The sequence below is a fragment of the Leucoraja erinacea genome, chromosome 28 (genome assembly GCF_028641065.1).
Source record: "Leucoraja erinacea ecotype New England chromosome 28, Leri_hhj_1, whole genome shotgun sequence".
Classification (NCBI taxonomy): Eukaryota; Metazoa; Chordata; class Chondrichthyes; order Rajiformes; family Rajidae; genus Leucoraja; species Leucoraja erinaceus.
In genome coordinates, this window is record NC_073404.1 from 12456852 (window position 1) to 12473330 (window position 16479).

Sequence of the window (16479 nt, forward strand, 5' to 3'; positions counted from 1 at the left end):
CTGCTTCCACGCTTTCTCTGGTAGCTTGTTCCAGATACAGACTTGCCTCTGAATTGAACTTTTTCCCCTAAATTCCCTCTTAAGTTGCTCCATCTCATGTTACACGTAAGGCGTCTAGGTTTAGAATTCTCTATCTTGGGGAAAAAAATATCATGAGCGCTCATCTCGTGATCTAGTACACTTCAATAGGGTCACCCCTTACCTTCTCACACTCCAAAGGAAAAAGCACCCAGCCTATCCCCATACCTAATTTGGAAAAACGTGAATAAAAATAGCACATTTTTTTAAAATGGTGAGAGGGAGCGCAGCGCTGTGGGAAGGGCGGTGAGGGAGCGCCGCGCTGTGGGAAGGGCGGTGAGGGAGCGCCGCGCTGTGGGAAAGGCCTCTCTAACAGCACGGCGCTACGTCAGTAGCAAAGATCTTATAGCAGAGGATCTTTGGTCAGTAGTGCATGTTGACTGTGCGGCACACTCCCGGCACTGCTCCTCAGACAGTGAGTGCAGCACTCTCTCGGTTCCATCCGCGGACTGCACGGTGCCCCCTCTCCACCGGCCTTATGATAATCCGGCACCGTGCGTTGATCATCGTAGATTTCACTCATGTTTCTGAAGAGGGAGTTAAACCCGCAGCCTGCCCAACCGAAGGTGTGGGTGAAGTGGCTGAACCCCTCACACCTCTGCACTGTCTCAACGGGACAAAGAGGCAGGCAGGAGTCTCCCACCCTGGGCCCTGCCGTGGTTGGGACCAGGCCCGTTCTCCAGTCCCCTCGGCCGCCCGTCTGCAGAGCTGAGCCACCGTTGATTTGTACCATTGCTGTCGAAGCCACGCCACCCTCTACTTCCCTATGCCCGACAGGAAAACACACACAACAAATATTCTTGCATTGTTGTTACTGACTTGCATTAAAACTATAATCAAATACAAAATTTAAAACATTATGATCCTTAATTATTTTGGCAATTCTGAAATTTAACTGAAACCATTCGTAGCACGATAGATTTTTAGGCTTCTGGAGGAGCCTGGCGCTCAATTTAGGAAGAAAGGCCCATCAATGGCCATCACGGACTGTGCGGGATCTGGTATGGAAAACGCACTGGGAAATAACTGGTGAAGAGTGAAGATATAAAAACATAATTACTGCGGGACCAGAAATGACCAGAGGATAGGACTGAAGGAGCCTCTGCTTCACAACACCAGAGACCTGGGTTCCATCCTGACCTCGCGAGCTGTGTGTGAGGAGTTTGCATGTTCTTCCTGTGATTGATTGATTGAAAGATATAGCATGGGAACAGGCCCTGAGTCCCCGCCGACCATCTGTTCACACTAGTTCTCCGTTATCGCACTTTCGCATCCACTGCCTACACACTAGGGGTGATTTACAGAGAGAGGCCTTTGGGATGTGGGAGGAAACCGGAGAATCCGGAGGAAACCCACATGGTCATGGAGAATGTGCAAACTCCACACAGACAGCACCTGAGCTCAGGATCAAACCAGGGTCTCTGGTGCTGTAAGGCAACAGCTCCACCAGCGTGGATTTCCTCCCACATCCCAAAGATGCACGGGTTTGTAGGTTAATTGGCCTCTGTAAATTACCCCTTGTGGAAAGTGCAATAGCATAGATCTGGTGTGAACGGGTGATTGATGGTCGGCGTGGACTTGTCGGGCCAAAGGGTCAGTTTTCATGCTGCACCTCTAAACTAAAAACTGCAACAAGGGATGTTAACTTGAGTCACAGAGTATGATCAGGAAGAGACCAAGGGCAGGGAGCAACTGTAAAATCTTTTCTGCAATGAGCAGTGATCTGCTTGTAAAGGGCCAGGGAAGCAGTTTTACCTATAACTACCAAAGGCAAACCACATTGATGTTTCAAGAATAGAAAAGTGTAAACAATTATGGGAAAGTTTAGTGCACGGAGACAATGGGATAACTGTCAGGGCTAGCATGGAAGAAATGGGCTGAATGGTTTCCCGCAGTGTTGTATAATTCTCTGGAGTACCACGTGTACTGCTAGCTCTGCCACATCACATGGACCGCACCCGATCGACAGTAACAAGGGCGGTACAGTGGTGCAGGGGTACAGCTGCTGCCTTACAGCGTCAGAGACCCGGGCTCGATTCTGACCTCGGGTGCTGTCTGTATGGAGTTTGTACGTTCTCCCTCCGACCACATGGGTTTTCTCTGGGTGCTCCAGTTTCGTCTCACATTCCAAAGACGTGCAGGTCTGCATGTTAATTGGCTTTGGTAAATTGTCCCTAGTATGTAGGATAGACCTTGTGTGCGGACTCTGTTGCCCAAAGGTCCTGTTTCCAGGCTGTATCTCTAAAACAAACACTAAAATTGGAAATGTCCAGTGGGTTCACTCATTCTGGATGGAGGTGGCAAGGTCAGTGCTGATGGGGGCCTCTTGGGGGGACTCTTCAAATCGACGGTACGGTAACTCTGGCCCTCTGCACTCCAGGATCCTAGGGATTAAACAAATGGATTAAAGATGTAAGATCAGACCAAACAAAGGTTGTGACAAAAATAATCTACCCCATGTTGCCCAGTCCTGGAGAGAAGAGAGGGAGCTTCACTCTGCGTCTGACCCCAGGGATGAGCGATGGGACAATGTTGAGGGAGCTTCATTCTGTCTTACCCTGGGAGTGTGTATGGGACGGAGTAGCAGGAACTTCACTCTGTCTAACTTTTCTTCTTTGTAACTGGGTTACTTTGAACTGCTCTTTCTCTCTCTATCTCTCTCTCTCTATATCTGTCTGTCACAGTCACAGCGTCTCCTTCTTCATCTCCCTCCACCTCCTCCACCTACTCCCCCTACCGACTCTCCCACCCTTAGCCCATCCTCCCGCCATTCTCTCCCCTCCATTCTCAGGCAGGGCTCATTCACACGGACTCCATTATCCCGTGAGACTGTGCTCCCAGCGATACCAACAGGTGCTGGAGCTGTACAGGGGTACGGTGGCTGCTGCAGGTCATTCCCAGGAAGTTGCTCAGGTGTACATTGCCTCCGCCTAGGCTATTCCTGTCTGCTGACAGCACTGTTCTATTCTGGGACTGCTCATCTCTTGATAACGAAGCAACATCTCTGGTCTCATGACAGGCAATAAAGTGCTGATGGACGATTCCCAACACAGTCACTGATAAGATACTTCCTGGACACCCTGCCCCTCCCAGCAAGGTGCACTGAGAGAGGACATGTTGCAATAGACAGTGGGTTCACAGCGATGATGAGAGGAATAGATCGTGGAGACACACAGAGTCACTTGCCCAGAGTGGGTGAATCGAGGACCAGAGGACATAGGTTTAAGGTGAAGGGGAAAAGATTTAATAGGAATCTGAGGGGTAGCTTTTTCACACAAAGGGTGGTGGGTGTATGGAAAGAGCTGCCAGAGGAGGTGGTTGAGGCAGGGACTATCCCAACATTTAAGAAACAGTTAGACAGGTGCATGGATAAGACAGGTTTAGAGGGATATGGACCATACATGGGCAAGTGAGACTAGTGTAGCTGGGGCATGTTGGCCGGTGTGGGCAAGTTGGGCTGGAGGGGCTGTTTCCAGTGTATCACTCTATGACTCTATGACCTGCTGGGATACACACAGCAGCCTAGGGATGCCCTGAAGCAGAGATAATCCAGTTTGCCCAATCTCTATTTAGAACACAGTACAGCACAGAAACAGGCCCTTCGGCCCATATTGTCTGTGCCAACCATTAGGCCAAGTTACACGAACATCCTCTGCCTGTACATGATCTACATCTCTCCATTCCCCAGAATAGCCATGTGCCAATCTAAAAGCCTCTTAAGTGCCCCTATCCTATTTTCCTCCACCACCTCTGCTGGCACTGTGTTTTAGGCACTCTCTGTGTAATACTAAAATTCCCTGCACAACTTGAAACCGTTCATGTTAAACAATGCCCTCTAGTCCTTGACATTTCAACCCTGGGGAAAAGGGTCTGACTGTCTACTCTATCCACATAATTTCATACACCTCTGTCAGGTCTCCTCTCAACCTCTAGCATTGCAGAGAAAACAATCCAAGTTCACCCAGTAACTCAACAAATAATCGTTTTCACCCAATTACCCAATTAAGAACTCTGTTTACTCAATAACCCAATGAAGAATTTTTACCCTGTAAACTAATAAAGAATTATTTACACATTTACACAATGAAGAATCTTGCTCACTTGATAACCCTATGAAGAATTATTCAACCAATTTCCCACTGAAATATATTGTTCACCTAATATCCAATAAAGGTTTATTTATTCAATTACCCAATTTTGTTTAGTTTAGTTTAGAGATACAGCGTGGAAACAGGCCCTTCTGCCCACCGAGTCCGCACCGACCAGCGATCCCTGCACACTAACACTATCCTACACACACTAGAGACAATTTACAATTGCACCAAGCCAATTAGTCCACAACCCTGTACGTCTATGGAGTGTGGGAGGAAACCGGAGATCCTGGAGAAAACCCACGCAGGTCACGGGGAGGACATCCAAACTCCGTACAGACAGCACCTGTAGTCAGTATCAAACCTGGGTCTCTGGTGCTGTAGGGCAGCAACTCTACTGCTGTGCCACCGTGCCGCCCTGAATGAAGAATCTTGTTCACCCAATAACCCACCAAATACTGATGTTTCCTTACCCAATAATCCCTGTTGGAATGAGAAGTAACGTCACACCAAAGAGAAAGGAAAATCCTTTCATGAAGTAGAGTGTTGCGGGGTACAAGGAGCTGAAGACCACTGTTGATGCCAGTGAGCAGGCGCTTTCCACACACGCCACCGAGGCAAACAGTGCTCCTAGAGAGAGAGAAACAAGAGCCATCACAAACACAGCATCTGATTCAGTGATACATCCATGAGTCCAGTCAATGCACATGAAACCTACTGAGGGTGCATGTGTTGGTCTGGCTCTGGGACTCTGTGTATATTATTGGAGCCAGTGTGTTGAGAATGAGGTGTGGACATCTGTAGCACTTTCACTGAATGGGCAGGTCATTAGGTCATAAGGAATAGTAGAATTAGGCCATTCGGCCCATCAAGTCTACTCCACCATTCAATCATGGCTGATCTATCTCTCACTCCGAACCCCATTCTCCTGCCTTCTCCCTATAACCTCCGACACCTGTACTAATCAAGAATCTATCTATCACTGCCTTAACAATATCCACTGATTTGATCTCCACCACCTTCTGTGGCAAATAATTCCACAGATTCACCACCCTATGTCTCCTCATCTCTTCCCTAAAAGAATGTCCTTTAATTCTGAGGCTATGACCTCTAGTCTTAGACTCTCCCACTTGTGGAAACATCCCCTCCATATCCACATCAGTAGAATGCATGACGGAGGCTTTGCTTTCCCTGAAAATCATCCGCGTTCTGGTTTACTCTGATGCAAATCTCCTTTTCTTCTCGAATCTCACATTATAAATGGAAGTATGTTCCCATGGGATGTGTCTCTCTCTTATTTAAAGCCATGTTCTTGCATTTTGTGTTTATTTATCCCCATAAGAACAGAGGAAATTCTACTCCTTTATCTCAAATTTTGGGGTTGATTTTTAAAAATTTATTCGAGGGGCGTGGGCTTTGCGGGCTGAGCCAGCATTTATTGCCCACCCCTCATTGCCCCTTATGGTGGTGAGCTGCTTTCTTGACCCGCTGTCTTCCCTAAGGTGTGGTGACAGCGCGCTGTGAGGTGGGGAGTTCCGGGGCCGTTACCCAAGTGAATGGGTAGATTAGTTGGATTTTAAGGTTTACAAAATGACGATGAGGAAATTAATGTAGGATATAGATTAGCTATGTTCTGACAGCATGAAGCAGGAGCTATAAGGACTGAATGGCCATTTCAATATTCAACATTAAAAGGACACTAAATCTGTGAGCATTGGAATAGTAATGTGGGTATGGAGTCATAGAGAGAAACAGCAAGGAAACAGGCCCTTCGGCCCAACGAGTCCACACTGGCCATTGATCAACCATATACACTGATCCCTTTTAATCCCATCTCTTATCCTCATCACATTCCCATCAACTCCCCCAAGATTCTATCCCTCACCCACACGCTGGGAGTGATTCACAGAAGCCAATTAACCTAACACCCTGCGCGTCTCTGGGATGTGAGGGGAACCAGAGCATCCTGAGGAAACCCACGCGCTCACAGGGAGAACGTGAAAACTCCACACAGATGGCACTCGGAGAGCAGGATCAAACCCGGGTCTCTGGCAATGGAAGGCAACGGATTGACCAGCTGCGTCATCGTGCTGCACTGAATTTAAGTGACGTTGTCCTAAGCAATCACCAGTCTTGATCTCAGCACTGTCCCCAAGCTTCGATACAGCCAAGTCACCTCACAGCCTTTCCATGCCTGTGTCCTTACAATGGCTCTGATGTTACTATCATGGATGCAGCACCTCCAGGGAAACCTCAGCTTGTGAAAGGCACGACAAAAATGCAGAGTCTGCCTTTTCACAGTGGAGCTGTGGTTCTGCTATTGAGCCAGAGTCTTTAGTCAGAGAGTGAAGACTCTGTGTAATTCATTGCCACAGACGGCTGTGAAGGCCAAGTCATTGGGTGTTTTTCTAGGAGCAGATTGACAGATGCTTGATTAGTAAGGGTGTTGGGGGTTATGGGGAGAAGGCAGGAGAATGAGGTTGAGTGGGAAAGATAGATCAGCCATGATTGAATGGCGGAGTAGACCTGATGGGCCGAATGGCCTAATTCTGCTCCTATGACATGAACCTATGAGCCAGCGATGAGCTACCAACTCTGACTAAGGTTTAGCTAGTCAGAGGTGTTTGTTTCTGAAGAACCACAGCTTCTCCGGGTGTGACAATAGGCCCTTTGGCCCAACTCGTCCATGCTGACCAAGATGCCCCAGTTCCCCTTACCCGCCCAATCCCCGTGGTGCTCAGAGAGCGGCCCCCTGCGGCCCCCACTTTCAACACACTCACGCTTTATCAGCTCCCTATCAGTCAGTACAAGGTCAGGGCTGTAAAATAACTCACCTTTGCTCCTCAGGTGTTTATTATATTTTATGTTTCTAGTGCTTTACAGCCAAGGATAACAGCAGCACTGTGATTACTGACAATCGGGAGATTCACGAACCACAACAAGATAATAATAATTACATCTCGCAACCCCTGTCATTATCCTCCGATCCAGAGTTCACCTTTGATCTAAGAACAACTTACGCAGCAATCGTTCATCTTCCTTGTATCATTGAACAATTGAATCCTGATCAGAATATGCTGAGGGCACCATAGCGGGTGGGAGGAGGAGCAAAACAACACCCCCTCCCTCATCATCCATCTGCTTAAGATGTGGGGTGCGAGTCAGTGGATCACATGCTCGTTCTTCAGTCATCTCAAGTCTCTTCATGCTTCTCCACATATCAGGCTGAGACTTCCAGGAATGTACAATGGGTCTGCGGTACTGAGGGAACACTATGTTGTCAGTGGGGCATTCTGAGGGAGCGTCGTGCTGTGGGAGAGACAGAGAGGGAGCGCCCGCTGAGGGAGGGGCGGTGAGGGAGCATCGTACTGTGGAAGGGGTGGTGAGGAGTGGTATTGTGGGAGTGCTACACTTTCAGAGATATGGCTCTTTGGGTGAGATTTATAAATGACATAATGACGATCTGTTTCTTCGTAGGACATAAAAAATCCTTCCGATTATTATTCTGAGATCAAGGATGTTCTCTCTTGTGTCCTGGCTAACATTGATCCCTTGCTCAAAGTCACCAGAACCAGTGTTCTCATTGCAGTTTGTGAGCCCTTGCCACATGCAAACAAACTGGAGGCTTCATCTCCTGCTTCACAGTGTTTACAACAAGCACTTCCCTAACTTCCTCATTTCAGGCCGACATTTCAGTGGCAGTTTTCACAAACCTCTGGACTTCCTGAAACACTTCAGTAAAAAGCATGTAGTCACTTGTAATGTATGGTCAGTGCTCCACTTAAAATGAAACATTCTTGGAAACACCACAAGGTCAGGCAGCATCTGCAGAAAGAGAATGTGCCCAGATGCTGCTTAACCTGCTGAGACTTTGCAGCACAGTTTGTTTTTACTTTGGGCTTGTGGCATCTGCAGATTTTTGGACTGGATCCACTTGAACGTACCTTGATCTGTCACCTCCACTAGCTTTGACATCTTGGCTCTGAGCACTGGAGTGGTGGTCATACCAAGAACCCGCAGCCCGTATCCTGGGAAAGAGCAAGGAGAGCTAGTTAATGCAATGTGGCACCATTGTGAAGCAGCATTGTTGCCTATGCTAGAGCACACAACCAGAGTAACATCGTGCTGGATATCACCTTCTGAAACTTTTAGCATTGTACGAGAGTAACGCTAAGATCACAGATTACTTTTCTAAAACTATATCATCGTACAACAAAGAGCTAGAATGAGAGCACAGGACCCCATGAGACTCCAATGCACCTGGAAGCTGAAGAATCCCAATAATCTATGGTGCTGCACTAGTGCTGCAATCTGTTGCAGATTGTCTCTAGGCATGAACAGTTCAATCAATCCAGAATATTATTAAATGAATACATCGTTCAGCTAAATGTCTCTAACATACTTGCTCAATGTAGATGATTCATAAGTGTCTCCAGCATTTTCTGCATGAAACCTGGTCCTTTTTGCCCAAACATTTGGTCTGCAGTGAGAGAGACTCCCACAGAATCCCGTCTGAGAACTTTTTCCAAAGTAGCCATCATTCAAGGATACTTTGCAGTATCACAGTAGAATGGAGACACAAGGAATTGCAGATGATGGAATCTTGAGAAAAGCACAGAGCTGGAGGAACTCAGTGGGTCAGGCAGCATGTGGAGGGAATGAATTAATGACGATTCACGTCTATAAGACCATTAAACATAGGAGCAGAATCAGTTGGGCCCTTTCTTCAGACTGATTGTGGTGTGGGGAAGACAGCTGAAGATGGTATATTGTGTTGGATAAAGTTCCCATGATGCAGCCAGGGGGCATTGGCGAGGGTGCCTTTTAGAGATACAGCGCGGAAACAGGCCCTTCAGGCCACTGAGTCCGCGCCGACCAGCAATCACCCCATACACTAGCACTATCCTACAAACTAGAGACAATTTACAGTCTTTACCAAAGCCAATTAAACTACAAACCTGTACATATTTGAGTTGTGGGAGGAAACCGGAGCACCCGGATAAAACCACCTAATCACGGGGAAAACGTACAAACTCTGTACAGACATCACCCATAGTCAGGATTAAACCCAGGTCTCTGGCGCTGTAAAGCTGCCTCTACCGCTACGCCACCGTGTTGTGTTGTGCGAGGGGTGTGGGTGAATGTGCCTGTGACTATGACGCAGGCCCTACCTGTGAACATGAGGGAGCTGGTGGCAGCCACGGAGAACACCGCCAAGCCGGCGATGTTGGACAACAGACCAATCTCTGCAATGCCGCTGTCACTAATGCACGGCTGCATCAGCTTCAGGCCCAGTAAACTGCTCAGGTAGGTCAGGTGCTCCAGTGCCAATCCGTACCCAATCCAATCGGACCCCCAGCACAAGGGGGAGCTCAGCTCGAAAAGGACCAGAATGTCCTTGGTTCCAAAGTGCACGGTCACCACGATGAAGAAGCAGAGGGCGTAGAGACAAAGGCTGAGCCTGCCCTCCGAGTACAGGCGGTAGAGCGATTTGTAGTGTTCGCTTGTGAACAGCCTGGCTGCCCGCTTCGTGCTCACCGACTCGCAGACAAAGGTGTAGGCGTAGGCGGCCGTGGCCAGGTTCAGCGCCAACACCAGCCAGAAGGGGTTGGTGTAACCCTGACTCTTGCTCCACTGCCCGCCGATCACGCTGCCCAGCATGCCGGCAATGCCCAGGCACGACTCCAGCACGGCCACACGCACGGTGCGCGACTGTCTGTCGCTGACGTCGGCGATGTAGGAGAAGCAGCCGGCCAGGATGATGTTGAAGTCGCCCAGCAGTGCACTCAGCAGGCGGCCGAGCAGCAGGTAAGCCACGGACAGCTGCCAGTACATGACAATGAGGTAGATTGCCGACTGCAGCGCCAAGCCCACGGCAGGAATGATCAGGATCGGCCTGCGTCCCACATGGTCACTCCACGGCCCAAGTAGAGTCACTGAGAAAATCCCCACTGCAAAGCCTCCCACGTTTATGTACAGGTTCCAGTGCGAAGTCATCGTCTCCACAGCCTGCCAGGGAAATCACAAAAGATCATTCAGGACACTCCTTCTGGTGGATCTCTGGCCTTGGCCAAGCCCGACTGTCATGCTAATCCGCTCCATCAAAGGCCTGCACAATCCGAGCTCGGAGACGGGGGAGAGGTTACCAGGCAGACAGTGGGAACGATCAAGGATGTGACAAAGTCTCCATGAAGACTTTGGTTTGGTCACATTTGGAATATTGTGTACAGTACTGGTCGCCCCATTACAGGAAGGATGTGGCAGCTTTGGAGAGGGTGCAGAAGAGCTTTACCAGAATGCTGCTTGGATTAGTGGGTGTTAGATATAAGGAAAGGTTGAACAAACTTAGATTATTTTCCCTGGAGTGTTGGAGGCTGAGGAGAAACCTGATAGAACTATATAAAATTGTGAGAGGCATAGATGGGATAGTCAGTCTTTCTTCAAGGGTGGAAATGACAAGAGTCTTGTTTATTATTGTCACGTGTACTAAAGTACTGTGAAAAGCTATCCAATCAAATCATATAATACCATACATGAATACAATCAAGCCAAACTCAAGCACAATAGGTAGAGCAAAGGGAAAGATACAGAGTGCAGAATATTGTTCTCAACATTGTAGCGCATCAGTTCCACAGACCAAGTCCAATGTCCTTAATAGGTTAGGATGGATATGTTCACAGTGACAGCAGCAAAGTTTAAAGGAGATGTGTGGGGCAAGTTATTACAGGTGCCTGGAACATTCTGCCAGGGGTGGTGATGGAGGCAGATATGTTAGTGGCATTTAAGAGGCTTTTAAATAGGTTTGTGGATATGCAGGGGATATGGATCATGTGCAGGCAGAGGAGAACATGGCATCATATTCGGCATGAACATTGTGGGCCGAAGGGCCTGTTCCTCCGCTATACAGTTCAACAGTTCTACAAAGGAAAAGCAACATCCCCGCTGGTTCTTGGGAACCTCTGGACAGTAACCGCCCAGAATTTGTTATGGTATTGAGAACTTGAGAGGCTGCGCCAGCAGCCAAAGGAACAAACCATCTCACAAACTACCCACCTGTCCACTCCCTCCTTTAGCCTTCAGAGATACTGGATGGAAACAGGCCCTTCAGCCCACCGAATCCAAGCCGACCAGCGATCACCCCATGCACTATCCACTTTCAAGAGAGAGTTAGATTTAGCATAGGGGCTAAAGGAATAGGCCGAATAGCCTACTCCTGCACCTATTTTCTGTTTATCCAACAAACTAGGGATAGTTTACAATTCCCAGAAGCCAATTAACCTACAAATCTGTACATCTTTGGAGTGTGGAAGAAAACCAGAGCATCCATAGAAAACCCACACTATCACAGGGAAAACATACAAAATCCATGCAAACAGCACCCGCAATCAGGATCAAACCCGGGTCTGTGGCACTGTAAGGCAGCAACTCTACCTTTGTGTCACTGTGCCGCCCCTTCTGTGTTCCCATCATCAGTTAGCTCAGAACCCACAGAACCAGGTAAGACAAGTCATCTTCCATCCAGAGGAATTACCTCGCTAAGCAGAAGTACATTCTCTACAAACATCCTTGCTTTTATGCTACAACCCCCTTTTAATAAAGACCTGTCTACCTCCATGCTCGTTATACCTGCATGTTCTTTTTCTTGACTCCTGCATCTAGATCTTTATCAGAAATGTTTACAAGCCCAAAAGCGCTAACCTGCTGGCAATCAATGCAGCTTCCTACATCTTTCCCAAAACTCTGACTTACCAGTGTCTTAGAGCCATGCAGCAGGGAAACAAGCCATTTGGCCCAACTCGTCCGTGCTGACCAGGTTGCTTAACCAAACCTAATTAAGCATTGGCCTATTCTTTTCATGCAATTAATTAGTCACAGACGGGTCAGTCCCCAATAAACGTGACCACAGTTCCGTTTGGAAACACTCTGGAGTGCAACATGGAGCGTTTTATTGTTTTACAAGCACTTTATAAAGAGAGAGTTGTTATTTATTTGGCTAAATTTGAGTCTGTTATTCATAGATACTGCAGATATTCAGTATCTTGTGTTTATTCGCTTGTTATTTACTGTGTTGATAGTACTGTACTTGTTTTCAAATACGTATGGATTATTTCACCTTGATTGTGTTTTATTATTTTATACTGAATCATTTTGTTTTCTAATTACATTAATAACCTGCTGATGTAGTGATTTATTGATTACTTCTGCATTGTTTATTTTGAGTGGTGACAGAGATTTTATTGGTTAACTTGTTGGTTATCAATCACCTTGTGTAGATAATTATTCTTTGTAATCAGTTATTAATGATTATCCTATAATTAACTACTCATAATCAATCATCCTGTATCATTCTCATCAGTCTGAAGAAGGGTCTCGACCCAAAACGTCATCCATTCCTTCTCTCCAGAGATGTTGCCTGACCCGCTGAGTTACTCAAGCATTTTGTGTCTATCCTGTAGAATTAGTTACTCGTAATGGAATGTGTTTGTTAATAATTAACTACCCTGTGCAGTCCGATGATTGATTACCAAAATCGAATTGCTGAAGGAACTCAGCGAGCCAAGCAGCATCTGTGGAGGCAAAGGGATGTTTGACTTTTTGGGTCAAGATCCTGCTTCATCGACCACCCCTTTGCCTCCACAGACGCTGCTCGACTGGCTGTGTTCCCCAGCAGTTTGTTTCTGTCCTCCAGATTTTAGCATCTGTATCTCCTCTGATGATCAATTATTCTATGAAATCTGTTATTGATGAAGGATTACCCCATGTAATTGTTTTCTATTATTTGATTAATCTTTGCAGATGGATTATTTTAAGCAATTGGTTACTGGTGATTCATTATTCTGCAAAATCCATAACTGATTGATTATCTTGCATCTTCATTTACTGATGACCAATAACCCTGAGTAATCAATTGATGGTGATTGATTGCCCAGAATAATTGAATATTCTGATAAATTGGTTATTAGTAATTGATTAATGATGTCCAACTGATGTCTAAGTAATATATTTCTATTGATGAATTATTGTGTTTTGGACAGTTTATCCTCTGTGATCAGTTACTGATGATCAGATATCCTGAGTAATCAGTTGGTACTGAAGCTCTATTTTGCTGAGAAATCTGTTAGTGATGTGTGATTACCCCAAGTAATTGATTCCTGATCTCAATTATCCCGAGTAATTGATTACTGATAATCAATTATCCTGAGTGATTGGTTACCATAATTGATTATCCTGAATAGAAACATTAAAAAAAAAGGTGGAGTAGGCCATTCGGCCCTTTGAGCCAGCACTGCCATTCAATATGATCATGGCTGATCATGCAAAATCAGTACCCCGTTCCTGCCTTTTCCCCATAATCCCTCGATTCCGTTAGCCCCAAGAACTGTATCTAACTCTCTCTTGAATACATCCAGTGAATTGGCCTCCAATGCATTCTGTGGCAGGGAATTCAACAGATTCACAACAGATTCAAAACGTTTTTCCACATTTCAGTCCTAAATGGCCTACCCCTTATTCTCGAACTGTGATCCCTGGTTCTGGATTCCCCCAACATTGGGATTTTTTTTCCTGTATCTAGCCTGTCCAATCCCTTAAGAATGTTATATGTTTCTATAAGATCCCCTCTCATTTGAGCAATGTGAATATAAGCCCAGTCGAAACATTCTTTCATCATATGTCAGTCCTGCCATCTCTGGAATTAATCTGGTGAATTTACGCTGCACTCCCCCAATAGCAAGAATGTCCTTCCTCAAATTAGGAGAGCAAAACTGCACACAATACTCCAGATGTGGTCTCACCAGGGCCCTATACACAACTGCAGTACTCCTTGCTCCTATACTCAAATCCTCTCGCTATGCAGACCAACATGTCATTAGCTTTCTTCATTACCTGTTCATGCATGCTTACTTTCTGTGACTGATGAACAAGGACCCAGGTCTCGTTGCATCTCCCCTTTTCCTAATCTGACACCATTCAGATAACAATCTGCCTTCTTGTTCTTGCCACCAAAGTGGATAATCTCACCACTTGCCCAACCTATCCAAGTTACCCTACAGCCTCATAGCATCCTCGCAGTTCGCAGAATGAGTGGTTAGTGATTATCCTGCGTAATGTTATTCATGATCGATTTAGCTTTGCAGTCAATTACTGATGATCGATTTTGCCGTGTAATCAGTTATCATGATTTTTTATCCTGAATGATAGGTTACTGTGATCACCCTGTGTCGTCGGTTATTGATATTTGATTGGTTTTGTATTTGATTACTGATGATCGATTATCCTGTGCAAACGGTTACTGAAGATCGCTTATGCTGGGTAATCGGTTACTGGTGATCGATTTCTTTTGTAATCGGTTATTGATGATCGCTTATGCCGTGTAATCGGTTATCCTGTTGATTATCCTGAATGATTGATTACTGTGGTTTCATCTGTGTAGTCAGTTCCTGACGATCAAATAGGTTTGTAATCAGTTATTGATCATCGATTATCCCGAATAATCGGTTACTGATAATAGATTATTTTTGTGATCTTTTACTGATGGTTTTTGTTTTTGGAATAGGACAATGATGATGGATTGTTTTTATAATCGATTATTGATTTTGGATTATCCTGAGTAATCGGTTACTGCTGCCCGACCACGGCGATTACTCGCTCAGTGCCCGGCGGCGGCCTCACCCGCTCCAGCTCGGCCTCGGACCCCTGCGACCTGTTGCAGCCTCGGCTCCGGTTGCCGCTGAAGCCGAGCTCGGCGCTGACTCTCTGGAAGATGTACTGCGTGGTGAGCGGGCCCTGCAGCGCCAGAGCCATCATGGCCATGATCAGCACCGGCTCCACCGTCAGGCAGCGGCAGCGGCAGCGGCCCCACAGCCCAACGTCAGGGGCCCGGCCAGAGGCCACAGACAGCGGACCCTCGGCTTCGGATTCGGCTTCGGCGGCTGCAGCGGCGGCGGCCATGTTGGTGCGGGGCACGGGGCGCGGCCGCTGTCACTCACACTCGCCGTTAATTTGCACCATATGCCCCACCCCATGTTAATTTGAATGCTATGCTCATTTGAATGATATTCCGCTTCCCTTGCTCATTTGAATGATATGCTCCTCCCCATGCTAATTTGAATGCTATGTCCCTGCCCTCGCTGATTTGAAATATACGCCCGTCCGCGTGCTCATTTGAATGCCCCTCCCTTTGTTGATTTGCAACCGATGAACCTCCTCTTTCTCATTTGCAACCTATGCCCCTCCTCATACTAATTTGCACCCTATGCCCCTCCCCAATGCTAATTCCTGCCCCGTGCCCCATTCCATGCTAATTTCTGCCTTTATGCCATTTTCCACCCTTTAATAACCTAAAATAACTGAGAATGTTGGTAGACAAAAATGCTGGAGAAACTCAGCGGGTGGGGCAGCATCTATGGAGGGAAGGAATAGGTGACATTTCGGGGCGAGACCCTTCTTCAGATTTGCTTCAGACTGATGTGGAGGTGGGGGAGGGAAGAAGAAAGGAAGAGGCGGAAACTCTCTGGGAGAGCTGAGAAGGGGAGGGGAGGGGAAGAAGGGGAAGGGAAGGAGGGAGAAAGCAAGGACCAAAGATCCTATAGTGAGCAAGATAGTCCACTCGACGAAAAAGATGTAGTACGGTCATGGGCAGAGTCATGGGTAATCTTCAGCCCCATTTCCGTAACCGGCTTCCGTCTCCAGACCAAAGATCCCATAGCGGAGCAAAGATACTAGTGCGGAGTCGGAAGCCGGTTACGGAAATATCCTTGTAAAAATCAAAGATCTTTGGTAAATACTTCTAATTTTCTTTCTGCCTCTCTGCCTCACAATAAAAAGCAAAGAGGTGCTTATCAAAGATCCTATATCAGATGTGTGGGATCCTATAACAGATCCTTCCACAGCGTGTGGGAAGTCTGGCCCGGATCAGCACGGCTGGGACGCCAGGGTAAAGTTGCGGGGAGGTTTGTAATGTTTTTTTATGTAATGTTGTCCCTTGTCTGGGCCTTGAGTTCGAAATAAAGTTTATCATTATATATAAAAATCTGGAGAAATATATATGTATGTGTTATATGATTATATACATTTATATCACATTCATATATGTGTATTCTTTCCTACACAATCCAATCAGTTGTATGGTCGCTGATTAAAATCATCCTTAAGTTATACATCATTTAATAATCCTGCTCAAAACAATTTTTATTTTGTTAAATGCTTCATTTAGATAACCCCACCATTACAGACAGATCTAGCTATTGTCTACCAACTCTCTGGCTACTGGGAAGACCAGACCCATTTTATTGTTGAAAAGCAATTCCAT

General features: G+C 46.5%; 1 protein-coding gene across 1 annotated transcript; it reads right to left on the reverse strand.

The window, feature by feature from the left end:
• Window positions 1-873: 873 nt before the first annotated feature.
• Window positions 874-15146, reverse strand: slc46a1 (solute carrier family 46 member 1). Its single transcript, XM_055657742.1, has 5 exons — window positions 14841-15146; window positions 9341-10178; window positions 8114-8197; window positions 4643-4799; window positions 874-2462 (listed from the first exon to the last, which is right to left on the reverse strand). Exons 1-5 carry the CDS (start codon window positions 15117-15119, stop codon window positions 2357-2359), a joined length of 1464 nt encoding a protein of 487 aa, XP_055513717.1. The 5' UTR covers window positions 15120-15146; the 3' UTR covers window positions 874-2356.
• Window positions 15147-16479: the final 1333 nt, after the last annotated feature.

Excerpts from the sequence above, each read along its gene's own strand:
- slc46a1 (XM_055657742.1), bottom strand. The coding sequence starts at position 15,119 with ATGGCCGCCGCCGCTGCAGCCGCCGAAGCCGAATCCGAAGCCGAGGGT. Across the intron at positions 8,198-9,340 it reads CAGCTCCCTCATGTTCACAG|GATACGGGCTGCGGGTTCTT; the intron begins GTAGGGCCTGCG and ends GCTCTTTCCCAG. Across the intron at positions 2,463-4,642 it reads ATTCCAACAGGGATTATTGG|GATCCTGGAGTGCAGAGGGC; the intron begins GTAAGGAAACAT and ends TTTAATCCCTAG.